The sequence below is a fragment of the Mirounga angustirostris genome, unplaced genomic scaffold, assembly GCF_029215605.1.
Source record: "Mirounga angustirostris isolate CCGP_5_RB_7025 unplaced genomic scaffold, mMirAng1.0.hap1 SCAF_7, whole genome shotgun sequence".
In the NCBI taxonomy this organism is placed as follows: domain Eukaryota; kingdom Metazoa; phylum Chordata; class Mammalia; order Carnivora; family Phocidae; genus Mirounga; species Mirounga angustirostris.
The window spans coordinates 119,624,819-119,642,507 of NW_026991715.1; the positions used below are offsets into that span (position 1 = coordinate 119,624,819).

At 39.5% G+C, this 17,689-nt stretch overlaps 1 protein-coding gene across 1 annotated transcript in view; it reads left to right on the top strand.

The window, feature by feature from the left end:
• The first annotated feature begins 358 nt into the window (after positions 1 to 358).
• The window catches only part of FGF10 (fibroblast growth factor 10), a 79,495-nt gene continuing 62,164 nt past the window's right edge, over positions 359 to 17,689 (top strand). Inside the window, exon 1 of the mRNA XM_045903629.3 lies at positions 359 to 2,024. Coding sequence (XP_045759585.1) covers positions 1,670 to 2,024 — 355 coding nt within the window. The 5' untranslated portion in view covers positions 359 to 1,669. The remainder of the gene's footprint in view (positions 2,025 to 17,689) is intronic.

The window sequence follows — 17,689 nt, forward strand, 5'->3', positions numbered from 1 at the left end:
TCTCAATAAAGTGCGTTCGCTTTGAAGTGTACGCCTGATTCAGTAAAGGACTCACGCTAGCAATTAGAAATTGGTCTTTTAGGTCCCCCATTTCATTTGCACCAAGAGAGAGGCGACTTTTAAGGGTGACGATAAATCTCCCTGAGCTTAAAAGGCAGAGAGGGCCAAAGTGTGAACTTTTTACTTCGGCAACGGAAGCGAGAAATCAGTGATTCATTAAAGCAGAGACCTCCTTGGAAGCTGGCAGAAGAGGAGGAAAAGAAGCTAATTATGCCTCCCTTTTCTGTGCTCACTCGGACCAGTTTATAATCTGCTGCTTTAGAGAGTTTATCCACAGCATCTTCTGCTTTCTCCCCCAGCCCTCCCCTCCTTCTGGGAGCCAGAGGGGGGTTAAAAACAGTCAGCCAAGCACCAAGCTCCAGGTGGCTCTGAAGTACTTCACTGCCAAAAGAAGGGAGAAAAAAAAAAAAAAAATCCTACGCTGGAAAACAAGTGAGAAGGGGGCTCCCCAGAGGGGACTGGTTCAGGCTGGAGACAGCAAACTTGGGAAAGCCCGAGGAGCCAGCTCGCGCTGGTGGCCGGCGCAGCCAGCACACCGCCACTTTGCAGCAATTCGCCGGAGCTGGAGGCGCGGGGCGGAGGCTGCCTGCGGCCGCGGGGCCACACGGAAGGGACCCGGCAGCCCCCGGCTCCACGCGGAGGCATCGCGCTCTCCCCTCCTTGCTCCCCTACTCTCCCCCCTCTCTCGGCCCCCTCCCCCTCCCGCTCCCTGGCGTTCCCAGCAGCCGAGGGTTTCAGATGTCCCACCGCCGTTTGACCCCCTCCCCCCGTTCCTCCACCCCTGCAAATGAGGTCTGACCAGCAGAGGCAGAGCCCACCTCTGGCTTAGAATCACTGACATTTAGACTCCAGGCTTCAACCTGTTTACAAGAGGGCTTTCCAAAGGAAGGGGGGGTGGGGAGGGAGAGAGGACCAAACAAAACACCAACCGCCATCTCCCCCAAACAAGAAGTGACTTTCTGGAGGCTTCAAATCAACAGGCACCACCAAAAAGAGAAAGCAAGACGGGGAAGGAAACATCGGCGACCGGCAGCTTGCCTCCAGTTCTGACAACCGCAGAGGGACGCGCTTTTAGAACTGGCTAGCGGGCTGGGGCTCTGCGGAGAGGGCCCAGAAGGTGCCAAGCCCAGAGAGGCGCAGACATCTCCCCCCAGCCTCCCACCCCAACCTCTGTGGGTTTTGTTCACCGTGCTGTCATCTGTTTTTCAGACCTTTTTTTGCATCTAACATGGTGAAGAAAGGGGTGAAGAAGAGAACAAAGTAACTCCTAGGGGAGTGAAGACCGCTGGTGACCGTGACCACCACCACCACCACCACCGCCGCCGCCGCCGCCGCCACCAGCTCCTGCCATTGCGGCCACCCACGTTCACCATTCACCGGGAGACTCGAGAGGCGCTCGGCGGCGGGCCCGAGAAAGGAGCGAAGAGAGGCAGCCGGCCCTTCCGAGGAGTTATGGATGTTGGTGCATTCACTTCTGGCCAGATCTGCGCCCCGAGGGAGCTAACCAGCGGCCGCCACCTCCAGCTGTCTCCTTGCCTCGCACCAGGTCTTACCCGTCCAGTATGTTCCTTCTGATGAGACAATCTCCAGTGCCGAGAGTTTCAGTACAATGTGGAAATGGATACTGACACATTGTGCCTCAGCCTTTCCCCACCTGCCTGGCAGCGGCTGCTGCTTCTTGTTGCTGTTCTTGGTGTCTTCCATCCCTGTCACCTGCCCAGCCCTTGGTCAGGGCATGGTGTCACCAGAGGCCACCAACTCCTCTTCCTCCTCCTCCTCGTCCTCGTCCTCCGCGTCCTCGTCCTCCTTCTCCTCTCCTTCTAGTGCGGGGAGGCACGTGCGGAGCTACAATCACCTCCAAGGAGATGTCCGCTGGAGAAAGCTCTTCTCTTTTACCAAGTACTTTCTCAAGATCGAGAAGAACGGGAAGGTCAGCGGTACCAAGAAGGAGAACTGCCCGTACAGTAAGTAACAAATGCGCGCTCCCCTCCTTCCAATTATCCACCCCCCACCCCACAAGGGGGGGAAAATCTGTTCCAGATGTGGCCAGCTAAATATTTACGTCCCCAACCCCTGTAAAATGATTAAGTGGAATACTTTCACACTAAATCACTCCCCCCCATACATTGTGATGCCGCCCCCCCTCCCCTTGACGCAGCGCCCTCCACACCCCCCATTCCTTGCCACCCCATCTGCCCCGTCTCTCTCTCTCCGGCTTGTCATTCCCGGGACCACGCAGGGCGCTGGAGAGTTGTTGCTGCGCCTAGATGCCCCCCTCCGTCTCCATAGCCCTTCCGCACCTCATCTCAAGGTCCCCTTTCCCTCCCTTCTGGAACTGGCTCGAGTAAACACATTTGGTTTCTTTTCGCTGGCAATCTTATTAAGAGTTTTGGGACAGTTTTCTCAAGCTGAAAATAATTATCCGCTGTCAATTACAGGGGCTTTATGGGAGCTTTATTTAAGAAAGAAAAGTCAATTCCGCTGGCTCCCCACCCCCATCTCTTTACCCTACTACCTATCTAGACAGGAGTGCAAACATTTTTCTGGTTTTGATTTTTTTTTTTTTCCCCTTGGCCCCTCCTGTTGGTTTGAGTGATTGCAGTCCATGAAGTTAGCTCTTCAGGCACCACCGCTGCTATTTGTCTTCTGCCTGCCTTCTCTCTCGGTAACATGATGCTCATGTCTGCATTGTCAATGGCATATGCGTTGCTTTGTGGTGTCTTGTTGTACTCGTTTCTTCTGAAACCTCTCATATTGCAGAGCCATACTCCTACAGCACTGTAAACATCTGGGACTGGATTCACACAGACCTCACACAAATTTCATTGTCATTCTTTTATTTTCAAAGTAAAAGTCATGAAGTCTGTTTCCATGGCTATAGTTTGTCCCATTGGATGAGGTTTTCTGCTCAGGATAAATTATGCCCTCTGCCCCATCCATTTTCCTTTCTCTCTCTCTTTCCTTCTTTAGCTTTCTCTTCTTTCTTTCTTGCAGGGGTGTGGGCTGGGTAGGGGGAGGGAGAACTAGAAGAGGAGAGGTGGATATTGTGTCTCTTCTTGAATCAGTCCAGCAAAGCCAGATTACTCTGTTGGCTTCCTTTCCTAGTTACTTTCAAGTGGTGAGACTTATTCACCCTCTATTGATTGCTATTTGAAAGGATCCCGAGGCTATGTAACGGCACACTGAAGACAGTAGACAATGACATTTAAACATCTTTAATGACCATTTAGCATTATCTCAATGGTCCTTCCAAGTTACCTTTTAAAGGGACCTTTATGTGTCAGTTGTTTGGGAATTTCTTGCCAACTAACTTAAATACGTAGGTCGGACATTCCAAGATACACTGGCCCAGAAAACTATCTGGTACTAAGGGGAAAGACAGTTAATCGGAATTTAGCATTTTCTTTTTAAATAAAGATCTACAGGCATTAAGACTTAGATTTCTTATTTGGCGATCCACATATATTCAACATTAGCTTCTGTTCCTCTTCAGCTGCTGCTTCCATTTACTAAAATTAGCGATATGTTTATAAGTAATAAAAATACTTGTGAAAGTATCTTAAAATATTCCACCTAGTGTTTAACATAGAGGTGGTAAATAGTCCATTACCTATTTTTTTCCATTCTGATTCATAGAAAGTGGCTGAAATAATGTCATTTATGATTTTTTTGTTTGAAAGTCATTTGTTACCTGAATTCATTAGATACTGCGTTTAGATGGTATAGTTGTTGTTTAAAATTTAATACCTTTGTTCACTTCTAAAACAAAATAGTTGTGCTGTCATCCAGGTAGAATTATGGGGAAGAAGTAAGCTAAACACTTGCTGAGGAGTGAGCTGGGAGTTAAAAAAAAAAAAATGCCCATTGACTGAAACTCTTCTTTGTATTTTTAGTTCATGGAGATAAATATATTTTCAAAGTGTTAACCTTGGGCAAAATTCTGGTTTTTTTTTTTTTAGACACTAACTTGATTTTGCTATTGGTATATTTTAAGTGTCTTTATGACATGATATAAAGACCAATCTATACTAGTTTATTCATGCAACTGAAATTAATATTTTCTAAAATAATAATCATGTGTGCTTATTTAATAAAATGATTGCCAGGGATATAAATTGAATTATATTTTTATAGTAAGAATTATCTGCAAAGAGAAGGGTATACAATTTTTATTGCATAAAAACTAGTGTGGAAAATTTCCATTCTAACTGTCCAAAGTACAATAATATCTCTTCCATATGATAAAGTATAGCAATAGCCCTTGTTAAAATATCATATCTTATATAGTAATGCAATCATAATCAGTGGTTGAAAATGAAAGGGGGTGGGGCTTACTCTGTTAAATAATGTCAAACCACAAATAACTTAGGCTTTCCAAGAACATCTGCATCAAGACATAGCAAGTGAAAAGTAGAGGTTGAAAAAGCCTTAATTTCACATGTGGCTGGCTAATCAGAACACTGCTACAATTTCCAGCTGGACTGATTCAGCTGAACTACATGGTATCATTAAGATATTGTCTAAATGTTACATAATTACATGTGAGCAAACTTTTGCCATGCCTACAGGGTAACCAGCCAGCCAGCCCACCAAATGGTAGCCTGTTAAATATTAGGTTTCTGAAGAGTGTCAGTTCCTTGTCCAAAAACCACTTTTCAGTAACATTTTCCTAAACAAGTTATTAATTATTCTCAATATACAAAGCTGTTCTTTTGAGGTTTGCTTATTTGAAGCTTAATTTTCTTTGTTACTTTTGACCCTGGTATTATTGCTGCTAAAATACAGTAACAGCTTATCTAAGAGGTTACATGTTTGGGATGTCCTGGGTAATTAAACAACTGCTTTATTGGCTTTTTGCCAGCAAAATACTAACAAAAGGGAAGTAAAGAAATCACCCATAAGCATTGCAAAATCATTTTTAACTTCTACCTCCAAAGCTGGTTCCCAGAAATTGGATGGTTCTAAAAATGTGATATGGGCTAAAGAAACTCTTCTCAATTTGCTCAATTTGGGTGATTATAACCTTTTTTTTTTAGTGGAAGGGGTTAGTTTTGGGTTTGCTTCTATGCCATTATATGAAAATAGAATAAAGGGAGCAGAGATGAATTATGGTTCTTCTGCTAGAAGTCTGAGAAAACTTGAATAATTTAGAATAGCTGTAGTGTATCTGTCACTAGATGTGCTTAGGCTCATTTAAGTTTGTTTTATCATTATTTATATCTAGAGCTTTGCCCTTGAAACATTACTATTCAGCTCCAGTTCTGGCCCCCTAGAAAGGCTGGATACATCTGTTAGGTACCCTTGCAACTGGGACTGGTAGACTTATTTCTGGATGTGAGTGGACCGTGGGCTTCTCTCATGGTTGTCACTTGTAGAAAACGGGAGTTAGTAAAAAGAAAATGTATCCCTAAACTTGAGAGATCCAAGAATGGCTGTCCTCAAAATGGAAAGCCACAGTGCTTATGAGTCTTTGCGGGAAAGGAGTTTGGGAAACAACATAGAAATCAGTATGTACTGCATAGCATGTACCTATTTCTTCAATATATAGATCATTTAACACATAATGGTCCTATAATTTAGATATAACTATTCACATTTTTTCAAAGTAAACTGAAAAAAGGAAATTAACCCAAGGTCATTCAACTGGAAATTGGCAGAGTCAGGTCAAGACCAAATCTATTTGTTTATATTATTTCTTTTACCTCCACTACTGGCAATATTGATGCCACTATATTTGAATTAGACACCTCAAAACTCTAAAAAACAAATTATCCAAAATCTTAATCACTTCTTGCTATGAACACCAACAGTTCTTCAGGTTCAAACTGGAACAGTAGTAAACTGAGAGAGGAACAGAAATGAAACATGTTCAAGGTATCCTCACTGCAGGTGGCTACATGGTATCAGACAAGGTCAGTGCATTCTCTAAGTGAAGTATCTCTTAATATTTTGTTTGGGAATATATTTGCTTATGGAAACACAGAATGCATGTACATGGATCTCACCTCTTTAACAGGGCATTAGAAATACATGACCATTTAAGAAAAATCCATGAATGTCATTGTATATAGTAACTGTTTACAGCTAAGGGCAAAATGTTTAATTATTCCCACATGTAATAAAATAATTTGATTGTAAATAACAGTGTGAAATTGGGCTTTTGCAGAAACTTCTGATACATGACTCTAAAAAGGACAAAATCGTAGAGACCTCAAGCTACATATATGTCTGTCTCTGTGTGTGTGTGTGTGTGTATAGAAAGAGAGAGAAAGACAAGCTATATATATATATATAAAGAAAGTTTTAAAATGAGTCTGCAAATCAAAAAGGTACTTCACCTCATATAAATGACAAATTACTGTCTAGGATTAAAGGTTTGCATTATTACTTTTAAATCAGGACTAGGACTTAACTGTAGGAAGTTAAATAATGTGAGAAAGTAATTATGGAGGAAAATAGGGACTTGAATATCATCTCCTAATAAATATACAATGGATTTTTGGAAAGAAAACCTATATACAACTTATGGCTTCCTCTGGTGTCTTATTTAAGTTGTAGTCATTTCTAGAGTTTGGTTGCATAATTTATAACTGGCAGCACTTAATCATGCGCATTGAAGATTTATGAAGGTGGAAGGCACTGTACTTAATGTTTACATGACACTGTCCTGTTACCTTTACTGCATTCCTACCATATGGACCTTCCACTTTGATGGCTTTATCATAAATCCATTAAAAAATACACATAGTTTCCTTTTCATAAATCTGATTTATAACCTACTAGAAGAAACCCAAGAAAACAGTTGGCAGAAATCACATGCTAACATTAGAGTATGAGAATTCAGAAATGCTAAACTTTAGGTAGGTCTTGGGTATTTTAGGAATCTATTAGGCAAAGGTATGGATCACTCTTTAAAAACAGGTGTTTTCAAAATGATGTTTAAGCACAGAATTTAAAAGAGAAACTGGGTCTTCTAGAATGAAGGAAACTCCATCACATGCATAGTTTCTTCTATATTTTTACTGTCTGGTTTAGAGCAAAAAGGCTTATTCCAGTTCATTTTTTTTAGTGTTTAATGAACTTATAGAATATGAATGAGCACTTTAAATTCCTGCACAGTTACCTTAATGTGCAGAGGCAAATCCCATTTATTATCCAAACGTCTGACTTTCCACAAGCCAAAATGTTGGAAAAAAGTTGACAGCTCATTTGAAATGGAGTTAATGTTCCTCACATTTATGAGCTGCCTGTGAATATCTACATCTTTCCTAAGCCTTAAATGTCTGTATGCTTATCCAAAATTTTAGTACAAATGAGATTTCTTTATTATGCTTCAGAAGGAAGAGTAATACATGTGTATTAGTTCAAAGTGATTTTAATCTATCTTAACATTAATTCTGTGAACTTTGTAATGAGGAGTAATTCAGATGACGTTTTTAGTATTACTGTTCCAACATTTGTTAGCATTAACAGTTGATACTTGCTTAATATAAGTAAGTAAAATATTAGCATTTCCCTCCCAGAAATTAAAGTTCTCTTTTAATTTTCCAGTAAGATGGGACATAAGATTTATGTTTACGTAATTTTAATACAGCTTTATCACAGTCTAGCATATCTAGAAGATAATGAACCTCATTTGTCTCAAGTCCTTTATGCAGAAAAATCTTCATTTTTCATGGTATACTGCAATGATTTAAGATCATTTACACTTACCATTTGACCAGTGGTGTTTGTTACTTGGTTTTGCCAATCAAAAATACTTACTTTTCATGATTGGCACTCTTTTTTTTTTTTTTTTTTTTTTTTTAGTGCCTGTTACCTTTACTTGTGCCAGTCAGTCAGGATGACAAGTGACAACCTAGAAATAGGCCTTTAAAGTTAGTGAGAGAAAATATATCTGCATCTTGGGAAGCCATCAGTGACACTCTGATCAAGAATTAATGAATACAAAATGTCGATGCTTTATAGAATCAGTTTAAAACCAAATATTTAATCAGTACAGAGTTGACACAAATAGAAAGTTTCAAGATATCTAAAAGGGAGCCAGGTCATCCACCAAATAATGGCCTTAAAGGCTCCCTTGCCTTTAAATCAGGTCAGTTGTGTTCTTTCTTTGAACACTGTGTTCTAATTGGAACAATAAATCAAAGAAGACACTCAGAGTAGATTCCCATGTAAGGTGGACAACTGGACAGTGACTTTTTACTGCTGCTAACACGTGCATCCAATTACCATTTGAAAGATTCATAGTGCTGGCAGTAAAGCATTGCCTTATTTTATAGTTCACCTAATAATTCTTCAGCCTAAATCTGTCCACCTTTACCTATATCTAATCTGTCAGTATGTGTGTTATCATTAACGAGGAATTTTCAAATGTTTGGCATGCTTCCTACAGTGAATGATGACACTGAGCGATTAATGAACCATTTAATTAACCATAATAGAAGAGGCAAAGTATTGATTAAGTCAATATATCCCCAACTTCAGGTAACTGTCAACTAAATATAACCCAATAATTGCACCACAACTATCACTTAATTGTGAATGGTGTGGGTTAACTGCAACTTAATTACAAGTAGCAATGGTTAACTGCAAAATTGAGAACTTTTTTTAAAAGGCATTTTCCTGTAATCATTATTTTCTTTCAAGCACCTGGTGTTAACATGCTTTACTGAAAAACATACGTGTTAGTTCATCCTTAGCCTTTTTTGATGCATTGCCCCTGTTTGAGGATAACCTGACCTATTCATAGAGTCTCTACAATTTAAGGCTCACCAAATTCTAATAGTTCTGTCTTGAGGCATTTATACAGCTGAACTATTAGACATCTGTGATAGCCCTGCCTTTGAGGCAGTGTGAACCCATGATACTTTTTCAGTCCTTCATTATTTTCCTCCTCTTTTTCTTGTCCCCCCCACCCCACCCCACCCCACCCCACATTTTCCCTGGTTTCCAAACCCTTTCCATACCATTTAGGTCAGGGAAAGTCATCATCATTGCTTATAATATGACATATCATGTCATATTGTATTTGGAGCCAGCAGTCTCAACCTTTTTGGATGTGCAACATCCAAGACAGCTTATATTCTATGCATGAAAGTCTTCAGCAATGTAAATTCCACATACTCCATCAGGAGTCTCTTCTCAGTTTGAATCTCCAGTGAATTCTCCCTTATCCCAGCACTCAGGTCAATTTCTTATAGCTTTGCCTTTAGTGAAATAGGCAAACCACAGATAAGTACCTTCTGCAAATGAATGCTGTCTGGTTACTAAATCATCCTCTTGTATTTTTCCCCAGATTAAATATTCTGTTTCCAATAACTCTCTTTGCAGGTTCATTTTACCTTTCTTTTAACTTGTTTTAGTACATGTAACACTTACTAGCTACTTTGTCAATTTCCTTACATTTTTTTGTCTTTGTCTGGACTCCTATAAGAGAAAGTGAAGATGATTTAGGGAATCAAATAACTATTCCTCTTCTATTTTAGTCATCATTTATCTCTAAGAAGATGAATGCTAACCATAAAGGCCTTTACTATTTCCAACTTCCGTGATTTCCCTTAAATTACAAAGCTTCTCTGTACATCCCTGTCAAATGTTAACTTTTAAAAATAAAACACATTTTCTCATTAATAATGGCTATCAAAGGGGAAAAAATGTAAAATACACATATTCCAGACTGACCAAATATAGAAATGCACATATCTTCGTTGGAAAAATATTAAGACATCTACAGGAGTTAGAATTTGAATTAATAGATACATGTATGTTCATATTTCTTTCAAGGAAGAGTCTTTTTGTACTGATTGCTGAATTAAATTTATTTTTATTATATACAGAATCTGACTATATAAGTTAGATTGCTCTGTTACCATAATAATTAAAAGTCAAGCTTCTTTTTACAATTTATTTCAACTTAAAAAAAACACACTTATTTCAAAGTATATAGATATATAGATGTAGATATATTTCCAAAGCCTAAATTGCTTCGATTTATTGATAGAATTATTAAAAGAAAAATGAATATTTTGTAACATGGGGAAAACGGTGACACCTGATATTAATTTACAAACTATTTCTCATCTAAAGTGAGCTATATTTACTATGTTATTAATAACAGTAATTACCAATGTAGTAAACCAGATTTCTAGGGATTTTTTGAAACATCTCCGTAGAAGGGTATGATTCTACAAATATGAAAAAAAAAAGTGCTAAGCATGTTGATCAAATTATGGAATAAAAACCTGATAAACAAAACTACAGAAGTGCTCCCAAGCTGAAGCAAGAGAGATGGTAAAGAACATATAATTAGAATGTTCGAAGCCAGAAGAAAAGCAGAAGAAGCCAGAGAGCATTTAGACACAGACTGTGGAAGGAGGAGGACATGCTTTGCTAGAGTGATGGAGACAAGGGTTTTGAACTCCCAGGAAAGAGATCAGGCTAATGAGTAGCGCTGCAAAAGGGCTGACATGACAAGAAAGGTGTGAGGGAAATATAACCCAAGCCCTGGCATTTGACTGCATGTTAAATTAACTGAAATGAGAACCTGTGATCTAAAAGGAATCCTACAGAAGTAATCACAGCCATGGTATCAAAGTAAGAAAGGCCAAGTCCAGAGTTCCTGCTAAAGAGGCAGTAGGAAAGAGGGATTAAAAGTGTGGGCTTTGATTAAAAGTGACTACAAGTATGGCCCTGGATTGCAAAGACGCTTTAAAGACACAGAAGTGGGTGTAGTTGAGGCTTTGAACTGCCAGACAATAGTGTATGACTTGGGCAAGTTGTTATCAGTAAAACAGCAACATTGACAATACCTTCCTCTTTCCTATATGGTAATGATTAAATGAGATTATTCATTCATTCAGCAGAAATTGAGTGCCGCTTTGTGTCAGATACTGTGTGACATGTACATACAGTACTGAAAAACAGTGCTGGTTTTGCTCTCACAGAGCTTCACTCTAAAGACAGTGACCAAAATTAAAAAAAAGAAAGAAAGAAAGAAAGAAAGAAAGAAAGAAAGAAAGAAAGAAAGAAAGAAAGAAAGAAAGAAAGAAAGAAAGAAAGAAAGAAAAAAGAAAGAAAGAAAGAAAGAAAAAAAAAAACAAGTAAACAAAGATGTGATGAAAAATTGGGGTAAATGCTATGGAAGAAACAAGTAGTGTCCTCTAAAAGAAAACAACTGGGAACTATTCTAAACCTCACGGCTAAGAGGCATTTGAAGGTGGGAGGTGGAGATGGGAAGAGTATGGGGAGCGATGCCTCCTCCAAGAAGTACAGAATCGGCACACTGAGCCTGGGATTTGGTGAGAAGTTTGCAGAAGTCAGACTTAATGCATGAATAGCTTAATGGTGCCTGGTGCTTAATAAGGCCTCAGCAAATGGGCATTATGTAAAGAAAATGTAAGGATTATGCTCCCCTTTGTTTTAAGGGAAAGGATCAGGAAAACAACTAGCAGATTATTTGCTGAAGTGGGAAGTAAAAATATTGGAACTGAAGAAAGTGGCAGGAATGAGGAATACACCTGGCATTTTTAGAAAAAGAAAATATTAGAACATCTGAAATTATTTAAGATTTGCAATTGTAGCATCTGTAATGCTCTAAAGTTTGGGGGGAAAGAGTAAAGGTCTGGTTTAATAGACTAGTAGCAGATATTGGAAAATTGAAGATAATTTGAGGAGAGAGAGAAGAGTTGAAAATAAAGAAGATAAAAAATGTGTTAAAAGGACATATTGTAAAAAAACAAAGGAAAAGAAACAGGGACAAAACAGGTAACTGTAGAGACTGGAGAAAGGCAGATTACTGCAGAAAAGGCAAAAAGAGAAAAGTGACTCTAGGTGAAATATTTCAAGACAAACTATGCTTCAAGTTATGATATGGTTTTGAGCCAGGATTATCACAGATGCTCAGCTCTCAGTAAATTCGGTAGTTAAGGTTCTTGTTTCTCATCCCATGACTGTGACCTTTTTGGCCCATAGCCTCAAAGGGTTTACAATCTAGAGATAGAGACAGGAAATCTTCACAAGGGGTTGGAAGATAATATAAAACATTTATACTAACCACCAAGAAGCAGGGCAGAAACGAAGTGAACAGCAACCCATGGGATTCATGAATGACATGGGCGGGATCACACTGAGGATAAGGACTCCAGCTAGACACCAATAGAGAGGAGCAAGAATGTCCTAAAAGAGGGCACAGAAGCATGTGGGCACAAAACCTTACGTGAAGTTTCCAGGCAATAACAGGTAGGCAAACGGGGTGGAGCAGAGTTTACAGGCTGGGGTTACCTTATGAAACACAAAGTATAATACACTAGAAAGTGTTGTCATGTGTGTGGGGGGTAATATAAATACCCTTGTATTCGAGGACTTCACTTTTCTGCTACAATATTACATTAAGAGTTTTCATTTAAAATTAGACTTTTTCATTTGTTTTACTTTTTGAAGTAAAGGAAAAACAAAGAGAAGGCAAAGAAATATTTTACATGGCTATATAAATTATAGTATAACAGACATAACCTAAACATTGAAATTCTAGCTTGATCAGCCAAACAAACCAAAACCCAAAACTGATTTTATACTAGGGACACGAAATAGTTCTTCTGATCTACCCCAAATGGCATCTTCCTTAGCGCTCATCATTACTTAAAAATTTTAAATAGTCCCTACTGCAGAAGTTCTTAAAATATACGTAGTGCTGGGAAGGGTTTTGTCATTTCTCAGCAGATTCCCAAAGACAACTACTGAACCCTCAACAGTACTTGCTCCCATTGTGTATTTCTTCTTGTCATTCTTGTTCTAAATTAGCTCACACTCACCTGGTTTAGGTTATTAGGAAAAGAAACAAAGTAGATACAGCTCCTTTTCTTGCAAAAGAATATACTTAAATATTTTTAAAACAAACGAGGAGTAAAACACAGACAGCAAATATGCAGCTGCCCCCAAGATGAAGACCATGAGCTTTGGAGACCAACTTCTTGATACAGAATCAGGATTCTAACCCTCGGTAGCTTTGGACAAATTACCGGGTTGTGATCTTTGCAACTATTAAGTGAAGATAATAACATCACCCACCTCATCACTGTTGGCAGGATGAGATTATAAATGTGAAATTCTCAATACAGGGCTTGGCGCGTTTTAAGAGCTCAAAATGTTAGCTCTCATTACCCTTTTATGCTATGACTACTGTGTTGTTTTTAATTATGTCATTTTCTGAAAGGATCGCTAAGTCATGGCCTAATGTAAGATTAGACAGAAAACTGATTATCATACAACTTTACTTCATTTTATAGTTTATAAGGCATTTATATTCATGTGTTCATGAGTTGATTCTCAGAAAAATTCTATAAAATGGATAAAATAGTCATTGTTACTCCCATACTATATTTAGAGGAGAAAACGGAGTCTAAAAGTTACGGTGCCAGGCTCAAGTGAGATAGTTAGCATAAGTGGGTCAGGATTGAAACCTAGGCTAGGCTCAGCAAGGGTGACCTTCTGCCTTGGTGTGCTGGGACAGTCTCAATATGTGCCTCTCACACTGGCATATTAATAATGGCACCCTGTTCACTCTCGAAGGCTCACATTACAAAATCACCCTTAGCCAGTTTGCCTCTGTGTAAGGCACAAACCTACACAAGCCAGTCCCCTATTAAATACTTGAATTTCTTCACAATGTCCTTAGAACAAGATCTACATTCCTTAACATGTCCTGTAAGGCCCTCAGGACTTGTTCCCTACTGATTCCCCACCCCATTTCTTACTATACTCCCCATGATAGACATACTGAGTAGATGTTAGTTCCAGAACATGCCTTGTCCCCTCATGTCCAGACCTCACACACACAACGAGATCTAGCTGGAGTTCTATTTCTCTCCTTGTCCCTAGCACTCCTTCCTGTCAAAATCCTGTTAGATGTCATCTCTAGGAGGCCTTCCCGAACACTCCCCAAACATTTTGTCTCTAGTATTTTAACGCACTTTCACACTTGATTAGTTGACCCATCTAGTTTCCTCATACACAGAAGGCCTGTTGAGGGTAAGGACTGTACATATTATATTGACCTTCACATGTGAGCCCTCCATACAGAGTCTGGTATGCAATGGGTCCTTCCTATATATTTACTAAGTAAAAATTGTTGTTTTTAACTGCATATCCTCGATCCAAATCACTTAGACTCTTTGGTTCAGTCACTTGGTCTGGAAAGCATGATTAATACACTGCCTACCCAAAAAAATATGGTTGAAGTAAATTATCTTTTAAAATTATATTAGGTTCTAAGTTCTACAGTTCTGAGAACTCAGAAAATGTTAGGTCCATCATTACCTAATTGAAAGTTAAGTACTTAAATTCATACAAACTTCTGAATGGATATATTATGTAACCCTTGAAATGGATTCTTTCCCACATTTCTCCAGATTTCCTAAAGTTACTATTGACTATGGTCAGTGGATATAAATGATGACTTTATTCTCTTTTAAAATTGATGCTGGCTGTAAGATACTTTTTGTTTCAGAGTTATAGTTGGATACTGGAGTAATTTTAGGAATTAAGAAATGAGGGGTGCCTGGGTGGCTCAGTCATTAAGCGTCTGCCTTCGGCTCAGGTCATGATCCCAGGGTCCTGGGATCGAGCCCCGCATCGGGCTCCCTGCTCAGTGGGAAGCCTGCTTCTCCCTCTCCCACTCCCCCTGCTTGTGTTCCCTCTCTCTCACTGTGTCTCTGTCAAATAAATAAACAACAACAAAAAAATCTTAAAAAAAAAAAAAAAGAGAAATTCTTGGTAATTCATTTAGAGAAGAAGACTGTACTGCAAAGAGTGGGAGTAAAAGCATATGGCTCATAGTCTTGGTCGTGTCAAAACATTTGCTGTGCAGTCTCAGGCAAGCCATTTACTTTAATGTGACCTCAGACACCTAATCTATGGAATGAGTGCATTGAACTAAATTATTATTAAAATATTTTTATTCAATACACTCATTGCCTAGATTAAGTACCAGATTCTGCAAGCATACAGATATCAGGAGATAACAACTATGATATGCTGAATAATAGCCACCCAAAGATATTAAGTCCTAATTCCCAGAGCCCGTGAATGCTACTTTTTATGGTAAAATTTTTGCAGGTGTGATTGAGTTAAGGGTTTGTAGATGAAGAGATGATCCTACATTATCCAGATGGGCCTTACATGCTGGCACTTGTTCTTATTATAAAAGAAAAAGGGAGATTAGACACACACAGAAGGCAGTTCAGTGATGGAAACAGAAAAAAGAGAGACTTAAAGATGTGATGCTTTGGGCGCCTGGGTGGCTCAGTTGGTTAAGCGACTGCCTTCGGCTCAGGTCATGATCCTGGAGTCCCGGGATCGAGTCCCGCATCGGGCTCCCTGCTCGGCAGGGAGTCTGCTTCTCCCTCTGACCCTCCTCCCTCTCATGCCCTCTGTCTCTCATTCTCTCTCTCTCAAATAAATAAATAAATAAATAAATCTTTAAAAAAAAAAAAAAAAGATGTGATGCTTTGCTTTTGGAAGGAAATGTGAACCCAAGGAATGTTGCTGTAGAAGCTGGAAGAGGAGAGAGAGACTCCTGCAGAGCCTATGGAAGGAGGTTGGCCATTCCGATACCTTCATCTGAGCCCAGTCAAATGGATATTGGGCTTCTGGCCTCCGGGCTGTGAAAGAATCAATTACTATTGCCTTAAGACACCAACTTTTTAGTAATTTGTTACAGCAGTCAAAGGAAACTAATACAGATTTTGATACCTCAGAGTGGCATGCTGCTATAACAAATACCTAAAAGTGTGGAAGTGACTTTGGAATTGGATCATGGATATAGGCGGAAAGAATTCTGAGACACATGACAGAGAAAGCCTAGATTGTCTTAAACAGACTTCTGTAGAAATACAGGCATTAAAAGTGCTCTGGTAAGGTCTCAGAAGGTTGTAAAGAGTACAGTAGAGAAAGCCTACATTATCTTAGAGAATACATATCTCTTCATAAACAGAATATTGGTAGAAATATGAATATGGAAAGTGATTCTGATGACAGCCAGAGGAAATAGCGTGTTACTGGAAACTGGAGGAAAGACAGGCCTTGTCATACAGTGGCAGACACTTAGCTGCGCTGTGTATTATAGTCATGCGGGAAGCAGAACTTGTATGAGGCGAACTTGCAAATGTAACTGTGGGGAATTCCAAGAAATGTGTTGAAGGTACAGCCTGATTTCTTGCTGCTTTTAGTAAAATGTGAGAGGAAAGAGATAGAGTGAAGAAAGAACTGTTAAGCAAACCAGAAGAGCACTTGATGATTTGGGAAATCCTCAGCCTATCCAGGTGGCAAAAGATTGCTAAATTAGGAGGTACACCTAGGAAGGGTGCTCTACAAAAAAGGCTGGGGTGTGGCTGGACAGCCTTAATCTAGTGCTGGAGAGATTAGGCACGTGACTGATAGGTTCCCTCAGCCATCTCAACGGAAGCTAGGAATAGAGATTATAAAAGGAGGACCTGAGGAGGACCCTCCAACTACTGACATGGATGCCTATGACATACACAGGAGACCCACAAAGTTTTGAGAATGTTGTATCAGCAGAAACACTGCTGGCTTGGACTAAAAGAGACAGAGTTGGATAAAATGAAGGAAAGCTGTCAGATTCCCACAGTTGTACAGGCAGGAAACAGGCTGATAAAACTATTCAGTTACAAACACATGCTAACTTTAAAAAAAAAAAAGGAAGGATCACCATGAGGGCAGAGCCTTAGGCACAGAAGGCAGAATCACAGAGGTAGAGGCAGAGACCCTAACCATAGGCCCAGAGGCAAGACCCACAAGCTATGGAGGACTATTAGACTAAAATAATTTCTGTAAAAATATCTGACTATCAAGCTTATAATAGAACCTCATATTTTAGTTGAATCTGACAATGAGTTTAAACGACCATATATCTGTAAAACGTTGCTTAAAAAATATAGTTTATTTGCACATAATACCTCGATTGCTGGGCACTGCCAGAGCAGAGGAAGGGCTTTGATTGTTTGATGCAGAACTGTGGTCTGATTTTCCACTGGGTTATAAATTCAGTGTGGATTAAAGAGTATCAGTTCTCTTCCTCCTCACTGGTCCAAGAGCCACACTCCTGAAGGTACATGCTAAGCCCACGGGAACCTTTCCAAATTAAAGAGGCCCTTTTAGAGTTAAAGGTGATAGCAGATCTATTTAATAAATGGATGATTAATGTAATTAAAAGGTAAGTAAGTGGTACTCGCCGAAGTATTTCAATGTCTCAGTATATTGAAGCCACATTTGCTCTCTTTGGAACTATACCCTGCATCCTCTATCCTCCGTCGCTGTGGATAAAATTCACATAGCATCCTAGTTTAAGCTTTTCACATCACAAAAATGTTTCCATAATGGTGCAACTCTCCTAAAATTTATTGTCATGACTGTTTATGTCACTTAAATTTTTAAAGCCTGGAAGAAAGCATGCTTCTAAAACGGGCATTTCCTCTTATAGAAAATTAGTTTCTCTCACAGCAATAGGGGCTATGAAGTTGCAGACAGTAGATACATGTTTTTTTGTCATGTCTTAGGGTAATGGGGCTCTTCTCTAAGCTGAGGCTGGCGGTGACATCTCCTAAGTTGGAGT